The following is a 19,311-nucleotide window of genomic DNA, read 5'->3' as shown; positions in this document are numbered from 1 at the left end:
TGTGCTGTGTATGTGGGTTCGTCATCTACAACGTCCGTCCGTGTGTGTGTGTGTGTGTGTGTGTGTGTGTGTGTGTGTGTGTGTGTGTTCTGCACATCCACTCTAACAAACCACACTGTAGGTTTTTAATAAAATCAAAATAATGAATGTATATATTAACTAGAACAATTGTTTGGGATTGATAGTAGAAGCAGCAGCACATAATATTACTAATATTAGACTAATATTCAGATTCACATGAAGACAGTCGCTGCTCACACACAGCAACTGCTCCTGTGGGATGTAGTTTGATGAGCTAGTCGGTCCGTCCTCCTGCTCCTCCCACAGAGGCAGGACTCAGACTCAGCGCAGAGAGGCAGAATCAGACACGGACTCAGAGGCAGAACAACAGACAGAACCAGACACACACACACAGAGGCAGAACCGGGCACGGACCCAGAGACAGAACAACAGATAGAACCAGAGGTAGAACAACAGACAGAACCAGACACACACACTGAACCAGACAAGGACCCAGAGCTGAAGACAGACCCGGTCAGTTTGGTTCTTCTGCAGAGAAATGAGACTGAACACCAGCAGCTACTGAGGAAACAAACAGACATGGACAAACAGAAAGGTACAGACCTCATGTTACTTACTACAGACATAGAATCAGAACCAGTCCTCACATCAGGTTCTCAACCCAGGTAAAAAACATCCTGCAACTGTTTTACTGGTTCTGTTTTTGACTTTGAATGTAATGCTTTCTGTGAGAACCATGTTTTTCTTTGAGTAAACGTTACACGTTATTGTGTGGATCAGTGATGCAGCAGGCAAAGGCTGATTTAAGCCTTCAGCATTTATCAGAACTACTCAGAACCAGGAAGCAGAGTCCGGGGTCAGGGGTCAGCGGACCGGCTCCTACTAGGTCTGATCAGTCCAGTTCAGAGTCCAGACCCAGCAGCGCCGCCAAGTTCATGCTGAGATGGAGTGATAAACATACTGGACCTCAGCACATCACACTTCATCAGAACCACTGTAGCAGTGAGCTTTGGGCTTTGACTTCAATTTCCAGGTGTTACTCATCTCACTCCTGATGTTCAGTCCAGAACCAGGCTCAGGGTGGGCGGTTGGGGTAAGGGGACTGAGAGCCACGAGCAGGTCGTTGGGTCAGAACCAGGTCAGCTGCTGTGGTCCCGACCCTGGTGGAGTGTTAACTGCAGCTGCTGCGTCCTCCTGCCCCAGGAGACCAGATAACACACTGTTCAGGTTCCACCTGAACCCGGGTCGGGCTGAAGCTTTGTCCCATTAGAGGATCTGGACTCAGTGCCGATGGATTAGTTTGAGGCTCTTGGGTCCTGTGGTCTCAGCCACTTCTTAACTTAAGCTCCTGCCTCTCGCAGCCATCGTGCTGCTGGCCGGTGGATTCAGATGTAGGCGGCTTTGGTTTCACTCTCGACCAGGCGGAACTAATCAAGACTTGGTCTCATGTCCACAGACAGAACCAGAGTCGTTGGGAGGACGCCAGCGCCTCCAGTGCGAGGCTCATGATGACGGTGGCTCAGGGTGGGGCCGTTTAGCTCTTCATCAGACGCGCTGACTGCTGCTGGATGCCGTCAGCTTCAAAGCCAGACACAGGAAGTAAAACGATGCTCAGATAAGCTCACGGCTGCTTCTCTCCTTGTGTGTGAGCTATGCACTTCTCAGCGCTGAATCGTGGGACCTTAAGTCAGCAGAGAGCAGTAAATGAGCCGTGTTCAGGCCTCGTCTTCCACACGGAGCCGAGCGTCACCCGCTCTGAACGGAGCCACACAACCAGCGACTGTCTGCCCCCGAAAATCATCATTTTCCCCCTATGACAACTCAGGTGGTTCAACCTCACACACAGCTGAAGGACAGACACACTGAGGGTTGTGTTTAATCGTGTAAAGTGGGGTCTGGTCCGGTCCGCTCCGGTTCGGAAGAAGAACCTGCTGCTCGAAGACAAGAAGCCAAGGCAGCGTCCGTTATGCGCTACAGACTCATCAGGAGGTGGAGCTTCTCTTGGTTTTCTGTTAAACATTAGCGGCACATCCTTCACATCTGAAGGTCAGAAGAAGCCACAGACTGGTGCATCATGGGAAAGTACCTGAGCAGGTGCAAGCTTTCAGCCAATCATTAACCTGTCCATGTCCTCGAGTGGGCGGCTTGTGACTACTGTCAGTATAATACTGCCTTTATTTGTTATCAGCTGGGACAGAGAACACGCCTGACGTGTTCTACGTTTGTGAGAGGCCGGGAATCAGTCTGTGCATTCACAAAGACAAGAGAGCGTTTATCCACCTGCTTCCTCAGCGTGCTCCCAAGTCGGAGGCTCGTTGTCGCTTAAGTGTCTGCAACTTGTTTAAGGACGAAGGTTAAAGATGCAGATGCAGCCACAGGTTTTAGTGACATACATGTACTTATACAGTACTTCACTACATCACGTCGCTGACCTGCATATTCTAAAAGCTATATTAATTATGATAATGTTAAACACGCGTGATGGGCAGAGCTCGAGCTCATTTCTTCCCGTGAAGTAACATGATGTTGCAGATGTTCACCTCTGCCTCTGCTTTAGCTCTGGCCAAGCTGATCTGGGACCTGCGCTCCTTTCTGTTGGTTCTGGACTCGGAGAACTTGAGTTACATCGCTCAGGCTCAGAAGAAATCCATCTCCGACCTTCTGTCCAAACTGCAGAGCAACGAGACGCCTGGTGAGAACAAAGCTGCACTGTAAACACCTCTACTAACTGATAAAGATTGAGGACCCTACATTTAAACACTGTCTAAAAGTTAATGAAACTCAGAACTACTGTATTAAGGTCTTGGAACAATGAACCTACTTTTAATGTTTTGGTGCTGAGACATTTTACATAAAGTAAATTTACAGCGTGCCAGTGGGTAGCACTGTTGCCTGATAGTGAGAAGGTCCAGGGTTGGATCCCAGTGGTCATGGCCCGTCCACAGTGTACTGATCTGAGGTACATACATGTAGAGAGGAAAAGAAACAATAAGTCAAGGAAAGAATCATTTTCAGCCCAGTGCACTTAAATAAAAAAAAACACAAATGAAAACTTTTTACTTTGATTAAATTTGTTGTTTTAAGTTATTGCTTACTTATAAATTATTATTATTATTATTATTATTATTATTATTATTATTATTATTATTATTATTTTGAGGTAATCGGTTCCTTCATAAGTTCCTTCGAGTTCTGATACAGTTTTATGGTTTTATAGTGTGGGAGTCGGTTTAGTCCTTTAATAGAAAAGAGGTGGCTAACGGATCAACTGGACCACTGGGCCCAGAATCCGCCACAGAACCAGAGCTCCGTTAAAAGTCTGTCCAGCACACAACAATGAAGAAAAGTCTTCAATTCTTCTGAGAAAACACCCAGGAGCTGTTGTAATGCGCCCAGTCATTAGCAGTTAGCATTAGCAGTGCTTGTTTGCTTTCAGTGGAAGATGCTGAGTACATGGTGATGAGCTGCCCATCGTCGTCTCCTAGCAACGAGCTGCCAGACACACCTGCGACAGGTAACTGAGCTATGAGTAACTGGACGGAAATGTGTTACAGCAGCGTGCGTCTGACGTTCAGCACGCTTGTGTCTCTGTGCAGACGCTTCCCAGAGCTCAAAGCTGGACTCCAAGGCACGGGATTGGGTGAGTGGTACCACCGGGCCGGGTCAGAACTACGAGAGAACTGCCCTCCAACGCAGCAGTGTCGCCTGGATTCACTGCGTGCACACGGCTCAGCCTCTGCTCAGACCATTAACTTGTGTGTTTCTCTGGATTCTGTGGATCCAGAAGTAGAAACAGAGAGGAGCCGTGTGATGTGGCTCAGTAATGACAGACTGTAATGTCAGTAATGAGCTGAGGTTTGGGCGGAGACGAGGGACGAGGGAGCGACAGGATGCTGGTGTTTACACATGAGGCCATCGCTGGCCGCTGGCTACAGGGAGGAAGTGCTCGCTAATGGCAGCTGATTAGCATCTGTCTCTGTGATGGATGGATAACAGCACCACCGTTAACCCGGAGCTGAACCTTCAGTTATTAGTGAAGCCACAATAAGCAGATGTGTTGTGAGAAGTTACTGAGCTCTGCTTTGCAGATTGACAGTCCTTCGGTGCCGCCGCATCCTCCAGGGGGTCTAGGAAATGATGATGATGAAGACACCTATGAGGAAGCAGAGCCCTACGTAGCGGCTGGTACCGGTGCCGGAACCGGTGCCGGTGCAGACAGAGACTCTGACAGCAGCCACTACGAGTCGTACGGCGAGGACGAGGAGCCGCTCCAGGACCGGGCCCACTACGTCCGCTGGAGCGCGTCCCAGCCCTGCCTGCGACCCGTCCCCGAGGCCCGGCTCTGCGGGTACCTGTGGCGCAGGCGCTGGCTCGGGCAGTGGACCAAGCAGCTGTTCATCGTCAGACAGGACGCGCTGCTGGTGAGGAGCAAAGCGAGCGGCTGTGAACGAACACGGGTCCGATGGCTCTGACGCGCGTCTGCTTCTGTACCAGTGTTATAAGTGCGCTCAGGACCTGCTGCCGCAGCTGGAGCTGAGCCTGCGCGGCTGTCGGCTCAGCTACAAGTCCAAGAGCAACAGGAGGATCCAGCACCAGCTCAAACTGGTTCCACTGGGCTCTGAGACGCTGGTGCTGGGATACAACAGCTTCCAACAGGCTGAGGAGTGGAGGAAGGTGAGTACGAGCGGGTTGAGGTCCGGCGGAACCGACCGGCACTCACACACACTGTGTGCAGGTGATGGAGGAGGCTGCAGCTGAAGGGGAGCCAGCGGTGCCGCCGTCCTGCCGGGTGAGGACCGTTCTCCTTCTGCAGAACCCATGAGTGACCCCGTGACGCCTTTCTGTCACAACCAGCCACAGTGGCAGAACCTGTCAGTGTTCCAGCGCCTGTGGTTCAGACATGAATGTTCTGATCCTGTTTGTGTTCTTCAGTCCAGAGCAGTCCAGACTGAGGAAGAGAAAGCTTTATTTGACTGCAGCCTCCACCAGGACAAAGGTACGGGCTACAGCAGGTTTGTGGGTTTGGACCAGAACACGTCTGACCCGTCTCCTTCTGTAACGCAGCGGGCCTCCTCAACGTGCTGATGAACTGTCAGTGGCAGAGCCTAGCGTGTCGGGTGGAGGCCGGCGTCCTCAACATGTTTGCAGAGGGGGAGGAGGAGGAGGAGGAGCAGAGGCAGCAGTCTCCTCAGTACACGGTCCAGCTCAGGGGGTGCGAGGTCCGAGCTGGGCCCGACACCGAGCGCTCCCACAGGATCACACTGAGCATGCTCGGTGACCAGGTGGCCGTGCTGGAGGTGAGGCCTGCGACTGCTCCTTCCACCGCGCGGGTGCCGGCGTCTGGCGTCACTCGTGCTCTCGTCCTTCAGGTCGGCAGCTCAGAGGAGAAGGAGCGATGGGTGAAGCTTCTGCATGAAGGAGCTGCCCATCACCGTCACCATGACAACCGCCCCCAGGAGGATGCAGGCGCAGGAGTGCTCAGGTGAGGAGAGGGGGGTGTTGACAGAAGCTGGCAGACGGTAGCGCAGATTGCAGAACGCAGAACGCTGGACGCAGAACGCAGAACGCAGAACGCTGAACGCTGAACGCTGGACACAGAAAGCTGCACGCTGAACACTGAACGCAAAACGCAGAACGCTGGACGCTGAACGCAAAACGCAGAACGCTTGACGCAGAACGCTTGACGCAGAAAGCTTGACACAGAACGCTTGACGCTGAACGCTGAACGCTGGACGCAGAACGCTGCACGCTGGACGCTGAACGCAGAACGCTTGACGCAGAACACAGAACGCAGAACGCAGAACGCAGAACGCTGAACGCAGAACGCAGAATGCTGAACACAGAACGCTTGACGCAAAACGCTTGACGCAGAAAGCTTGACACAGAACGCCGAACGCTTGACGCAGAACGCTGCACGCTGAACACAGAACGCAAAACGCAGAACGCTGGACGCTGAACGCAGAACGCTTGACACAGAACGCTGAACGCAGAACGCTTGACGCAGAACGCTTGACGCAGAACGCTTGACGCAGAACGCTGAACGCTGAACACAGAACGCTGAACGCTGGACGCAGAATGCTGGACACAGAACACTTGACGCAGAAAGCTTGACACAGAACGCTGCACGCTGAACCCTGAACGCAGAACGCTGGACGCTGAAGGCAGAACGCTGAACGCTGAACGCTGAACGCTGAACGCAAAACGCAGAATGCAGAACACTAAACGCAGAACGCTGAACGCTGGATGCAGAACGCTGAACGCAGAACGCTGAACGCAGAACGCTGGACGCTGAACGCAGAACGCTGAACGCTGGACGCAGAATGCTGGACGCAGAACGCTGCACGCTGAACACTGAACGCAAAACGCAGAATGCTGGACGCTGAACGCAGAACGCTTGACGCAGAACGCAGAACGCAGAACGCTGAACGCTGAACGCTGAACGCTGAACGCTGAACGCAGAACGCTTGACGCAGAACGCAGAACGCTGGACGCTGAACGCTTGACGCAGAACGCTGGACGCAGAATGCTGGACACAGAACGCTTGATGCAGAACGCAGAACGCTGCACGCTGAACACTGAACGCTGAACGCTGAACGCAGAACGCAGAACGCTTGACGCAGAACGCTGAACGCAGAACGCTGAACGCTGGACGCAGAATGCTGGACACAGAATGCTGGACACAGAATGCTGGACACAGAACGCTGCACGCTGAACACAGAATGCAAAACGCAGAACGCTGGACGCTGAACGCAGAACGCTTGACGCAGAACGCAGAACGCTGAACGCAGAACGCTGAACGCAGAACGCTGAACGCAGAACGCTTGACGCAGAACGCTGAACGCTGGACGCAGAACGCTGCACGCTGAACACTGAACGCAAAACGCAGAACGCTGGACGCTGAACGCAGAACGCTTGACGCAGAACACATAACGCAGAACGCAGAACGCTGAACGCAGAACGCAGAACGCTGAACGCAGAACGCTTGACGCAGAACGCTTGACGCAGAAAGCTTGACACAGAACGCCGAACGCTTGACGCAGAACGCTGCACGCTGCACGCTGAACACTGAACGCAGAACGCTGGACGCTGAACGCAGAACGCTTGACACAGAACGCTGAACGCAGAACGCTTGACGCAGAACGCTTGACGCTTGACGCAGAACGCTGGACGCAGAACGCTGGACGCAGAACGCTGAACGCTGAACACAGAACGCTGGACGCAGAATGCTGGACACAGAACACTTGACGCAGAAAGCTTGACACAGAACGCTGCACGCTGAACACTGAACGCAAAACGCAGAACGCTGGACGCTGAACGCTTGACGCAGAACGCTGGACGCAGAACGCTGCACGCTGAACACTGAACGCAAAACGCAGAACGCTGGACGCTGAACGCAGAACGCTTGACGCAGAACACATAACGCAGAACGCAGAACGCTGAACGCAGAACGCAGAACGCTGAACGCAGAACGCTTGACGCAGAACGCTTGACGCAGAAAGCTTGACACAGAACGCCGAACGCTTGACGCAGAACGCTGCACGCTGCACGCTGAACACTGAACGCAGAACGCTGGACGCTGAACGCAGAACGCTTGACACAGAACGCTGAACGCAGAACGCTTGACGCAGAACGCTTGACGCTTGACGCAGAACGCTGGACGCAGAACGCTGGACGCAGAACGCTGAACGCTGAACACAGAACGCTGGACGCAGAATGCTGGACACAGAACACTTGACGCAGAAAGCTTGACACAGAACGCTGCACGCTGAACACTGAACGCAAAACGCAGAACGCTGGACGCTGAAGGCAGAACGCTGAACGCTGAACGCAAAACGCAGAATGCAGAACGCTGAACGCAGAACGCTGAACGCTGGATGCAGAACGCTGGACGCAGAACGCTGAACGCTGAACGCAGAACGCTGAACGCTGAACGCTGAACGCTGAACGCAAAACGCAGAACGCTGGACGCTGAACGCAGAACGCTGGACGCAGAACGCTGAACGCTGGACGCAGAATGCTGGACACAGAATGCTGGACACAGAACGCTGCACGCTGAACACTAAACGCAAAACGCTGAACGCAAAACGCTGAACGCAGAACGCTTGACGCAGAACGCAGAATGCTGAACGCAGAACGCTGAACGCAGAACGCTTGACGCAGAACGCTTGACGCAGAACGCTTGACGCAGAACGCTTGACGCAGAACGCTGAACGCAGAACGCTGGACGCAGAACGCTTGACGCAGAACGCTTGACGCAGAACGCTGAACACTGACTCAAAACGCAGAACGCTGGACGCTGAACGCTTGACGCAGAACGCTGGACGCAGAATGCTGGACACATAACGCTTGACGCAGAACGCAGAATGCAGAACGCTGCACGCTGAACACTGAACGCTGGACGCTGAACGCTGAACGCTGAACGCTGAACGCAGAACGCTTGACGCAGAACGCTGAACGCAGAACGCTGAACGCTGAACGCTGGACGCAGAATGCTGGACACAGAATGCTGGACACAGAACGCTGCACGCTGAACACTGAATGCAAAACGCAGAACGCTGGACGCTGAACGCAGAACGCTTGACGCAGAACGCTGAATGCTGAACGCTGGACGCAGAATGCTGGACACAGAAAGCTGCACGCTGAACACTGAACGCAAAACGCAGAACGCTGGACGCAGAAAGCTTGACACAGAACGCAGAAAGCTTGACGCAGAACGCTTGACGCAGAACGCAGAACGCAGAACGCTTGACGCAGAACGCTGAACGCTGAACACAGAACGCTGAGCGCTGGACGCAGAATGCTGGACACAGAACACTTGACGCAGAAAGCTTGACACAGAACGCTGCACGCTGAACACTGAACGCAAAACGCAGAACGCTGAACGCAGAACGCTGGACGCAGAACGCTGGACGCTGGACGCTGGATGCAGAACGCAGAACGCTGAACGCAGAACGCTGAACGCTGGACGCAGAATGCAGACCGCTGAACGCTGGACGCAGAAAGCTTGACACAGAACGCCGAACGCTTGACGCAGAACGCTTGACGCAGAATGCTGAACGCTGAACGCAGAACGCAGAACGCTTAACGCAGAACGCTTAACGCAGAACGCAGAACGCAGAACGCAGAACGCTGAACGCTGAATGCAGAACGCTGAACGCAGAACGCTGAACGCTGAATGCAAAACGCAGAACGCTGGACGCTGGACGCAGAACGCAGAACGCTGAACGCAGAACGCTGGACGCAGAACGCTTGACGCAGAACGCTTGACGCAGAACGCTGAACACTGACTCAAAACGCAGAACGCTGGACGCTGAACGCTTGACGCAGAACGCTGGACGCAGAATGCTGGACACATAACGCTTGACGCAGAACGCAGAACGCAGAACGCAGAACGCTGAACACTGAACGCTGGACGCTGAACGCAGAACGCTTGACGCAGAACGCTGAACGCAGAACGCTGAACGCTGAACGCTGGACGCAGAATGCTGGACACAGAATGCTGGACACAGAACGCTGCACGCTGAACACTGAATGCAAAACGCAGAACGCTGGACGCTGGACGCAGAACGCAGAACGCTGAACGCTGAATGCAGAACGCTGAACGCAGAACGCTTGACGCAGAACGCTTGACGCAGAACGCTGAACACTGACTCAAAACGCAGAACGCTGGACGCTGAACGCTTGACGCAGAACGCTGGACGCAGAATGCTGGACACATAACGCTTGACGCAGAACGCAGAACGCAGAACGCAGAACGCTGAACACTGAACGCTGAACGCAGAACGCTTGACGCAGAACGCTGAACGCAGAACGCAGAACGCTGAACGCTGAACGCTGGACGCTGGACGCTGGATGCAGAACGCAGAACGCTGAACGCAGAACGCTGAACGCTGGACGCAGAATGCAGACCGCTGAACGCTGGACGCAGAAAGCTTGACACAGAACGCCGAACGCTTGACGCAGAACGCTTGACGCAGAATGCTGAACGCTGAACGCAGAACGCAGAACGCTTAACGCAGAACGCTTAACGCAGAACGCAGAACGCAGAACGCTGAACGCTGAATGCAGAACGCTGAACGCAGAACGCTGAACGCTGAATGCAAAACGCAGAACGCTGGACGCTGGACGCAGAACGCAGAACGCAGAACGCTGAACGCAGAACGCTGGACGCAGAACGCTTGACGCAGAACGCTTGACGCAGAACGCTGAACACTGACTCAAAACGCAGAACGCTGGACGCTGAACGCTTGACGCAGAACGCTGGACGCAGAATGCTGGACACATAACGCTTGACGCAGAACGCAGAACGCAGAACGCAGAACGCAGAACGCTGAACACTGAACGCTGGACGCTGAACGCAGAACGCTTGACGCAGAACGCTGAACGCAGAACGCTGAACGCTGAACGCTGGACGCAGAATGCTGGACACAGAATGCTGGACACAGAACGCTGCACGCTGAACACTGAATGCAAAACGCAGAACGCTGGACGCTGGACGCAGAACGCAGAACGCTGAACGCTGAATGCAGAACGCTGAACGCAGAACGCTTGACGCAGAACGCTTGACGCAGAACGCTGAACACTGACTCAAAACGCAGAACGCTGGACGCTGAACGCTTGACGCAGAACGCTGGACGCAGAATGCTGGACACATAACGCTTGACGCAGAACGCAGAACGCAGAACGCTGAACACTGAACGCTGAACGCAGAACGCTTGACGCAGAACGCTGAACGCAGAACGCAGAACGCTGAACGCTGAACGCTGGACGCAGAATGCTGGACACAGAATGCTGGACACAGAACGCTGCACGCTGAACACTGAATGCAAAACGCAAAACGCAGAACGCTGGACGCTGGACGCTGAACGCAGAACGCTTGACGCAGAACGCTGAACGCAGAACGCTGAATGCTGAACGCTGAACGCTGAACGCTGAACGCTGGACGCAGAATGCTGGACACAGAATGCTGGACACAGAACGCTGCACGCTGAACACTGAATGCAAAACGCAGAACGCTGGACGCTGGACGCTGAACGCAGAACGCTTGACGCAGAACGCTGAATGCTGAACGCTGGACGCAGAATGCTGGACACAGAAAGCTGCACGCTGAACACTGAACGCAAAACGCAGAACGCTGGACGCAGAAAGCTTGACACAGAACGCCGAAAGCTTGACGCAGAACGCTTGACGCAGAACGCAGAACGCAGAACGCTTGACGCAGAACGCTGAACGCTGAACACAGAACGCTGAGCGCTGGACGCAGAATGCTGGACACAGAACACTTGACGCAGAAAGCTTGACACAGAACGCTGCACGCTGAACACTGAACGCAAAACGCAGAACGCTGAACGCAGAACGCTGGACGCAGAACGCTGGACGCTGGACGCTGGATGCAGAACGCAGAACGCTGAACGCAGAACGCTGAACGCTGGACGCAGAATGCAGACCGCTGAACGCTGGACGCAGAAAGCTTGACACAGAACGCCGAACGCTTGACGCAGAACGCTTGACGCAGAATGCTGAACGCTGAACGCAGAACGCTTAACGCAGAACGCTTAACGCAGAACGCAGAACGCAGAACGCAGAACGCTGAACGCTGAATGCAGAACGCTGAACGCAGAACGCTGAACGCTGAATGCAAAACGCAGAACGCTGGACGCTGGACGCAGAACGCAGAACGCAGAACGCTGAACGCAGAACGCTGGACGCAGAACGCTTGACGCAGAACGCTTGACGCAGAACGCTGAACACTGACTCAAAACGCAGAACGCTGGACGCTGAACGCTTGACGCAGAACGCTGGACGCAGAATGCTGGACACATAACGCTTGACGCAGAACGCAGAACGCAGAACGCAGAACGCAGAACGCTGAACACTGAACGCTGGACGCTGAACGCAGAACGCTTGACGCAGAACGCTGAACGCAGAACGCTGAACGCTGAACGCTGGACGCAGAATGCTGGACACAGAATGCTGGACACAGAACGCTGCACGCTGAACACTGAATGCAAAACGCAGAACGCTGGACGCTGGACGCAGAACGCAGAACGCTGAACGCTGAATGCAGAACGCTGAACGCAGAACGCTTGACGCAGAACGCTTGACGCAGAACGCTGAACACTGACTCAAAACGCAGAACGCTGGACGCTGAACGCTTGACGCAGAACGCTGGACGCAGAATGCTGGACACATAACGCTTGACGCAGAACGCAGAACGCAGAACGCTGAACACTGAACGCTGAACGCAGAACGCTTGACGCAGAACGCTGAACGCAGAACGCTGAACGCTGAACGCTGGACGCAGAATGCTGGACACAGAATGCTGGACACAGAACGCTGCACGCTGAACACTGAATGCAAAACGCAAAACGCAGAACGCTGGACGCTGGACGCTGAACGCAGAACGCTTGACGCAGAACGCTGAACGCAGAACGCTGAATGCTGAACGCTGAACGCTGGACGCAGAATGCTGGACACAGAAAGCTGCACGCTGAACACTGAACGCAAAACGCAGAACGCTGGACGCTGAACGCAGAACGCTTGACGCAGAACGCTGAACGCAGAACGCAGAACGCTGAACGCTGGAAGCAGAATGCAGACCGCTGAACGCTGGACGCAGAAAGCTTGACACAGAACGCCGAACGCTTGACGCAGAACGCTTGACGCAGAACGCTGAACGCAGAACGCTTAACGCAGAACGCTTGACGCAGAACGCAGAACGCAGAACGCAGAACGCTGAACGCAGAACGCTGGATGCAGAACGATTGACGCAGAACGCTGAATGCAGAACGCTTGACGCAGAAAGCTTGACACAGAACGCCGAACGCTTGATGCAGAACGCAGAACGCTGAACGCTGAACACATAGCGCAGAACGCTGGACGCTGAACGCTGCACGCTGAACGCAAAACGCTTGACACAGAACGCTGAACGCAGAACGCTTGACGCAGAACGCTTGACGCAGAACGCTTGATGCTGCACGCCGAACGCTTGACGCAGAACGCTGAACACAGAACGCTGAGCGCTGGACGCAGAATGCTGGACACAGAACACTTGACGCAGAAAGCTTGACACAGAACGCTGCACGCTGAACACTGAACGCAAAACGCAGAACGCTGAACGCAGAACGCTGGACGCAGAACGCTGGACGCAGAACGCTGGACGCTGGACGCAGAACGCAGAACGCTGAACGCAGAACGCTGAACGCTGAACGCTGAACGCTGGACGCAGAAAGCTTGACACAGAACGCCGAACGCTTGACGCAGAACGCTTGACGCAGAATGCTGAACGCTGAACGCTGAACGCAGAACGCAGAACGCTTAACGCTGAACGCTGAACGCAGAACGCTGAACACAGAACGCTGAGCGCTGGACGCAGAATGCTGGACACAGAACACTTGAAGCAGAAAGCTTGACACAGAACGCTGCACGCTGAACACTGAACGCAAAACGCAGAATGCAGAACGCTGGACGCAGAAAGCTTGACACAGAACGCCGAACGCTTGACGCAGAACGCAGAATGCTGAACGCAGAACGCTGAACGCTGGACGCAGAATGCTGGACACAGAACGCTGCACGCTGAACACTGAACGCAAAACGCAGAACGCTGGACGCAGAACGCAGAACGCTTAACGCTTAACGCAGAACGCTTGACGCAGAACGCTTGACGCAGAACGCTTGACGCTGAACGCAGAACGCTGGATGCAGAACGCTTGACGCAGAACGCTGAATGCAGAACGCTTGACGCAGAAAGCTTGACACAGAACGCCGAACGCTTGACGCTGCACGCTTAACGCAGAACGCAGAACGCTGAACGCTGAACGCAGAACGCTGAACGCTGAACACAGAACGCTGAGCGCTGGACGCAGAATGCTGGACACAGAACACTTGAAGCAGAAAGCTTGACACAGAACGCTGCACGCTGAACACTGAACGCAAAACGCAGAATGCAGAACGCTGGACGCAGAAAGCTTGACACAGAACGCCGAACGCTTGACGCAGAACGCTGGACGCTGGACGCTGGACGCTGAACGCAGAACGCTTGACGCAGAACGCAGAATGCTGAACGCAGAACGCTGAACGCTGAACGCTGGACGCAGAATGCTGGACACAGAACGCTGCACGCTGAACACTGAACGCAAAACGCAGAACGCTGGACGCAGAACGCAGAACGCTTAACGCAGAACGCTTGACGCAGAACGCAGAACGCTTGACGCAGAACGCTTGACGCTGAACGCAGAACGCTGGATGCAGAACGCTTGACGCAGAACGCTGAATGCAGAACGCTTGACGCAGAAAGCTTGACACAGAACGCCGAACGCTTGACGCTGCACACTTGACGCAGAACGCTTGACGCAGAACGCTTGACGCAGAACGCTTGACGCAGAACGCTGGACGCAGAATGCTGGACACAGAACGCTGAACGCTGGACGCAGAATGCTGGACACAGAACGCTTGACGCAGAAAGCTTGACACAGAACGCTGCACGCTGAACACTGAACGCAGAACGCTGGACGCTGGACGCTGAATGTTGAACGCAGAACGCTTGACGCAGAACGCTGGACGCAGAAAGCTTGACACAGAACGCTGCACGCTGAACACTGAACGCAGAACGCTGGACGCTGGACGCTGAATGTTGAACGCAGAACGCTTGACGCAGAACGCTGGACGCAGAAAGCTTGACACAGAACGCCGAACGCTTGACGCAGAACGCAGAACGCTGGACACTGGACGCTGAACGCAGAACGCTTGACGCAGAACGCAGAACGCTGAACGCTGAACGCAGAACGCTGAACGCTGGACGCAGAATGCTGGACACAGAACGCTGCACGCTGAACACTGATCGCAAAACGCAGAACGCTGAACGCAGAACGCAGAACGCTTGACGCAGAACGCTGAACGCAGAACGCTGAACGCAGAACGCTTGACGCAGAACGCTTGACGCAGAACGCAGAACGCTGAACGCAGAACGCTGGACGCAGAACGCTTGACGCAGAATGCTTGACGCAGAACGCTGAACACTGACTCAAAACGCAGAACGCTGGACGCTGAACGCTTGACGCAGAACGCTGGACGCAGAATGCTGGACACATAACGCTTGACACAGAACGCAGAACGCTGCACGCTGAACACTGAACGCTGGACGCTGAACGCTGAACGCAGAACGCTTGACGCAGAACGCTGAACGCAGAACGCTGAACGCTGGACGCTTGACGCAGAAAGCTTGACACAGAACGCCGAACGCTTGACGCTGCACACTTGACGCAGAACGCTTGACGCAGAACGCTTGACGCAGAACGCTTGACGCAGAACGCTGGACGCAGAATGCTGGACACAGAACGCTGAACGCTGGACGCAGAATGCTGGACACAGAACGCTTGACGCAGAAAGCTTGACACAGAACGCTGCACGCTGAACACTGAACGCAGAACGCTGGACGCTGGACGCTGAATGTTGAACGCAGAACGCTTGACGCAGAACGCTGGACGCAGAAAGCTTGACACAGAACGCCGAACGCTTGACGCAGAACGCAGAACGCTGGACACTGGACGCTGAACGCAGAACGCTTGACGCAGAACGCAGAACGCTGAACGCTGAACGCAGAACGCTGAACGCTGGACGCAGAATGCTGGACACAGAACGCTGCACGCTGAACACTGATCGCAAAACGCAGAACGCTGAACGCAGAACGCAGAACGCTTGACGCAGAACGCTGAACGCAGAACGCTGAACGCAGAACGCTTGACGCAGAACGCTTGACGCAGAACGCAGAACGCTGAACGCAGAACGCTGGACGCAGAACGCTTGACGCAGAATGCTTGACGCAGAACGCTGAACACTGACTCAAAACGCAGAACGCTGGACGCTGAACGCTTGACGCAGAACGCTGGACGCAGAATGCTGGACACATAACGCTTGACACAGAACGCAGAACGCTGCACGCTGAACACTGAACGCTGGACGCTGAACGCTGAACGCAGAACGCTTGACGCAGAACGCTGAACGCAGAACACTGAACGCTGGACGCAGAATGCTGGACACAGAATGCTGGACACAGAACGCTGCACGCTGAACACTGAATGCAAAACGCAGAACGCTGGACGCTGAACGCAGAACGCTTGACGCAGAACGCTTGACGCAGAACGCTGAACGCAGAACGCTGAATGCTGAACGCTGAACGCTGAACGCTGGACGCAGAATGCTGGACACAGAAAGCTGCACGCTGAACACTGAACGCAAAACGCAGAACGCTGGACGCAGAACGCTGAACGCAGAACGCTGGACGCAGAATGCTGGACACAGAACGCTGAACGCAGAATGCTGGACACAGAACGCTTGACGCAGAAAGCTTGACACAGAACGCTGCACGCTGAACACTGAACGCAAAACGCTGGACGCTGAACGCTGAACGCAGAACGCTTGACGCAGAACGCTGAACGCAGAACGCAGAACGCTGAACACTGAACGCAAAACGCAAACCGCTGGACGCTGAACGCAGAACGCTTGACACAGAACGCTGAACGCAGAACGCTTGACACAGAACGCTTGACGGAGAAAGCTTGACACAGAACGCCGAACGCTTGACACAGAACGCAGAACGCTGGACGCTGAACGCTGAACGCAGAACGCTGAACGCTGAACACATAGCGCAGAACGCTGGACGCTGAACGCTGCACGCTTGACGCAGAACGCTTGACGCAGAACGCTTGACGCAGAACGCTTGACGCAGAACGCTTGACGCAGAACGCTGAACGCTGGACGCAGAATGCTGGACACAGAACGCTTGACGCTGAACGCAGAACGCTGAACACTGAACGCTGAACACATAGCGCAGAACGCTGGATGCTGAACGCTGCATGCTGAACGCAGAACGCTTGACGCAGAACGCTTGACGCAGAACGCTTGATGCAGAATGCAGAACGCTGAACGCAGAACGCTGGACGCAGAATGCTGGACACAGAACGCTTGACGCAGAAAGCTTGACACAGAACGCCAAATGCTTGACGCAGAACGCTGCAAGCTGAGCACAGAACGCAAATTGCAGAACGCTGGACGCTGAACGCAGAACGCTTGACGCAGAACGCAGAACGCTTGACGCAGAACGCTTGACGCAGAACGCTTGACGCAGAACGCTGAACGCAGAACGCAGAATGCTTGACGCAGAACGCTGAACGCAGATCGCTTGACGCAGAACGCTTGACGCTGAACGCAGAACGCTGGACGCAGAACGCTGGACGCAGAACGCTTGACGCAGAACGCTTGACGCAGAACGCTTGATGCAGAACGCTGAACGCAGAGCGCTTAACGCAGAACGCTTGACGCAGAACGCTGAACGCAGAACGCTGAACGCAGAACGCTGAACGCAGAACGCTGGACGCAGAACGCTGGACGCAGAACGCTGAACGCAGAACACTGGCCCCTGACGCGCTGACGTGTGTCCTCAGTGGGCTGCAGACCTGGAGGTTCCCCACGGACGACGCCTTCCGTGGGGGCGGGGCCATCTACTCCAACACCGCCGCCCTGCAGCACGCGGTACGACCCAGATTAGCAACGAGCTAGTTACACTGCCGACACAGACGAGCACCAGAGGGAGCCAGACAGGTTTAGGGTGTGACTCCCATGGTGCATCTTGGCCTTGACTTGTAGTTTAAATGGATGTTAAAATGGATGGAGGTTCGAATAGGAGACCTTGGAGCAGAGGTCCATATGAAATGTTCTGTTCTCAGCTCCACAGCTCAGAGGACACGGCCCGATACTCGGTCTCATCCAGAGAGTTCGTGACATACAGCAACAGCGTCTTCACCAGCTACAGTGAGTGGCAGGTGACCTCTGACCTCTGAGCCAAACCTGTGGATGTCCGGCTGGAACCTGTAACCCTCGTGTTGGTGTGCGTTGCAGACAAAAGGCCGGTGGAGGTGGAACGCGCAGTCCAGAAGCTTGAGCTCACCCGGAAGGAGCCGGTGCCGCGGAGGGCGGGCTCAGAGATCAACCTGGCATCTGCCGGGAAGCAAAACAAACGCACCTTGTTCAGACAGTCGCTGGCCGTCTGCACTGAGCGTGCTCAGGTGAGGAAACTTCAGTGTGAGACGTGGTGTTGGAGGTACAGTCTGCGAGCGGCGCTGCTCACTGTGCTGTGTCTGCGGCCCAGACGGGCTTCCTGAACCCGCTCCTGCGACGCACGGCCTCGGCCAAGACCAGTCTGGGACGAGCTCCGTCAGCACCGTTCATCCAACACGGGAAGGTTTTCCAGAGGAGGAAGGTCAGGGCACACGTGCAAGTATGATAACTGTAGGTTATAACAGGTTTTAACTGTGAATCATTTTTAGGAGTGGGAAACCAAAGCTGCTGCCTGACCAACAGAACCTCTGCATGTCGGACTCTCTGGCCCCTTGACCCGGTGATTCTGACTCTTTATCGGTTCCTTTTCGTTCAACACTGGACTAGTCCTTAGAACTGGACAGAAGCGACACTGGAGCATCTGTGAAAACATCCTTTACTATACAGACATGTCTTTGTTAGGTTGCCATGGTTACAAAGTGCAGCATGTGACCTTGAAGTCCACATACGTATCACATAATATCAACACAAAGTTCATTTATTTCACTAATTCCATTCAAAAAATAAAATGTTTATATTATATTCATTCATTACACACAGACTGATATATTTCAAATGTTTACTTCTTTTAGATGTGATGATTATAACTAATTGAAATCGAATTAAATTTAAATCCCCCTCAGAAAACTAGAATATTACTTACTACATGAAAAGTATGAACAGTAAAGCATGTACAGCGCTCAGCACTTTTGCCTGAATCACTGCAGCAGTGCGGCGAGTCCATCAGTCTGTGCCACTGCTCAGGTGTTAGTTATGAGCCCAGGTTTCTCTGGTAGTGGCCTTCAGCTCGTCTGCATTGTTGGCTCTGGCATATCGCATCCTCCTCTTCACAAGAGCCCCTCTTCACAAGGTTAAGGTCCTTTTTGTCTGACAGACAGCTGCCATCGTTGCCACGGCGCCAAGGAGCAGCGCACCTAGCGACCAAGCAGCCAATCGGAGGACTCTGTTCTGTTCACTACAGCATCACCAGGGAACAAGCAAATGTGTATTGACCTTCATGTTCACTTTTAGTATCACTGCCTTTTATATGAAACACACTTTGACTAAATACCGATTGTCAACACAATAAACACATCTTTACTTTTACAGTTTTAGTAATTTACCGGGAAAGTCACGTCTTGTTGTGTCATTAACTTCTCAGGTAAAATAGTAAACAAGAGAAAAACTGTTGTGAAA

At 54.2% G+C, this 19,311-nt stretch overlaps 1 protein-coding gene across 3 annotated transcripts; it reads left to right on the top strand.

Moving 5' to 3' along the window:
* The first annotated feature begins 273 nt into the window (after nt 1-273).
* Nucleotides 274-19,221, top strand: si:dkey-220o5.5 (actin filament-associated protein 1). Of its 3 annotated transcripts, none has more exons than XM_029161143.2 (14): nt 274-616; nt 2,579-2,713; nt 3,458-3,535; nt 3,618-3,661; nt 4,110-4,442; nt 4,516-4,695; nt 4,757-4,810; nt 4,954-5,017; nt 5,086-5,503; nt 17,463-17,550; nt 17,745-17,829; nt 17,917-18,083; nt 18,167-18,277; nt 18,345-19,221. In XM_029161143.2, exons 1-14 carry the CDS (start codon nt 601-603, stop codon nt 18,369-18,371), a joined length of 1,800 nt encoding a protein of 599 aa, XP_029016976.1. In that variant the 5' UTR covers nt 274-600; the 3' UTR covers nt 18,372-19,221. The 3 variants fall into 3 exon arrangements, with proteins under 3 accessions (XP_029016976.1, XP_029016977.1, XP_029016975.1); XM_029161144.3 differs by lacking the exon at nt 274-616 and having other exon boundaries at nt 2,542-2,713; nt 5,086-5,318; nt 5,391-5,503; XM_029161142.3 differs by lacking the exon at nt 274-616 and having other exon boundaries at nt 2,542-2,713.
* The last annotated feature ends 90 nt before the right edge of the window (nt 19,222-19,311 follow it).

This window comes from Betta splendens, chromosome 9 (assembly GCF_900634795.4).
Source record: "Betta splendens chromosome 9, fBetSpl5.4, whole genome shotgun sequence".
Taxonomy (NCBI): domain Eukaryota; kingdom Metazoa; phylum Chordata; class Actinopteri; order Anabantiformes; family Osphronemidae; genus Betta; species Betta splendens.
The sequence above is the reverse complement of the archived record's forward strand: the minus strand, read 5'-3'. Positions and strand labels throughout refer to the sequence as shown.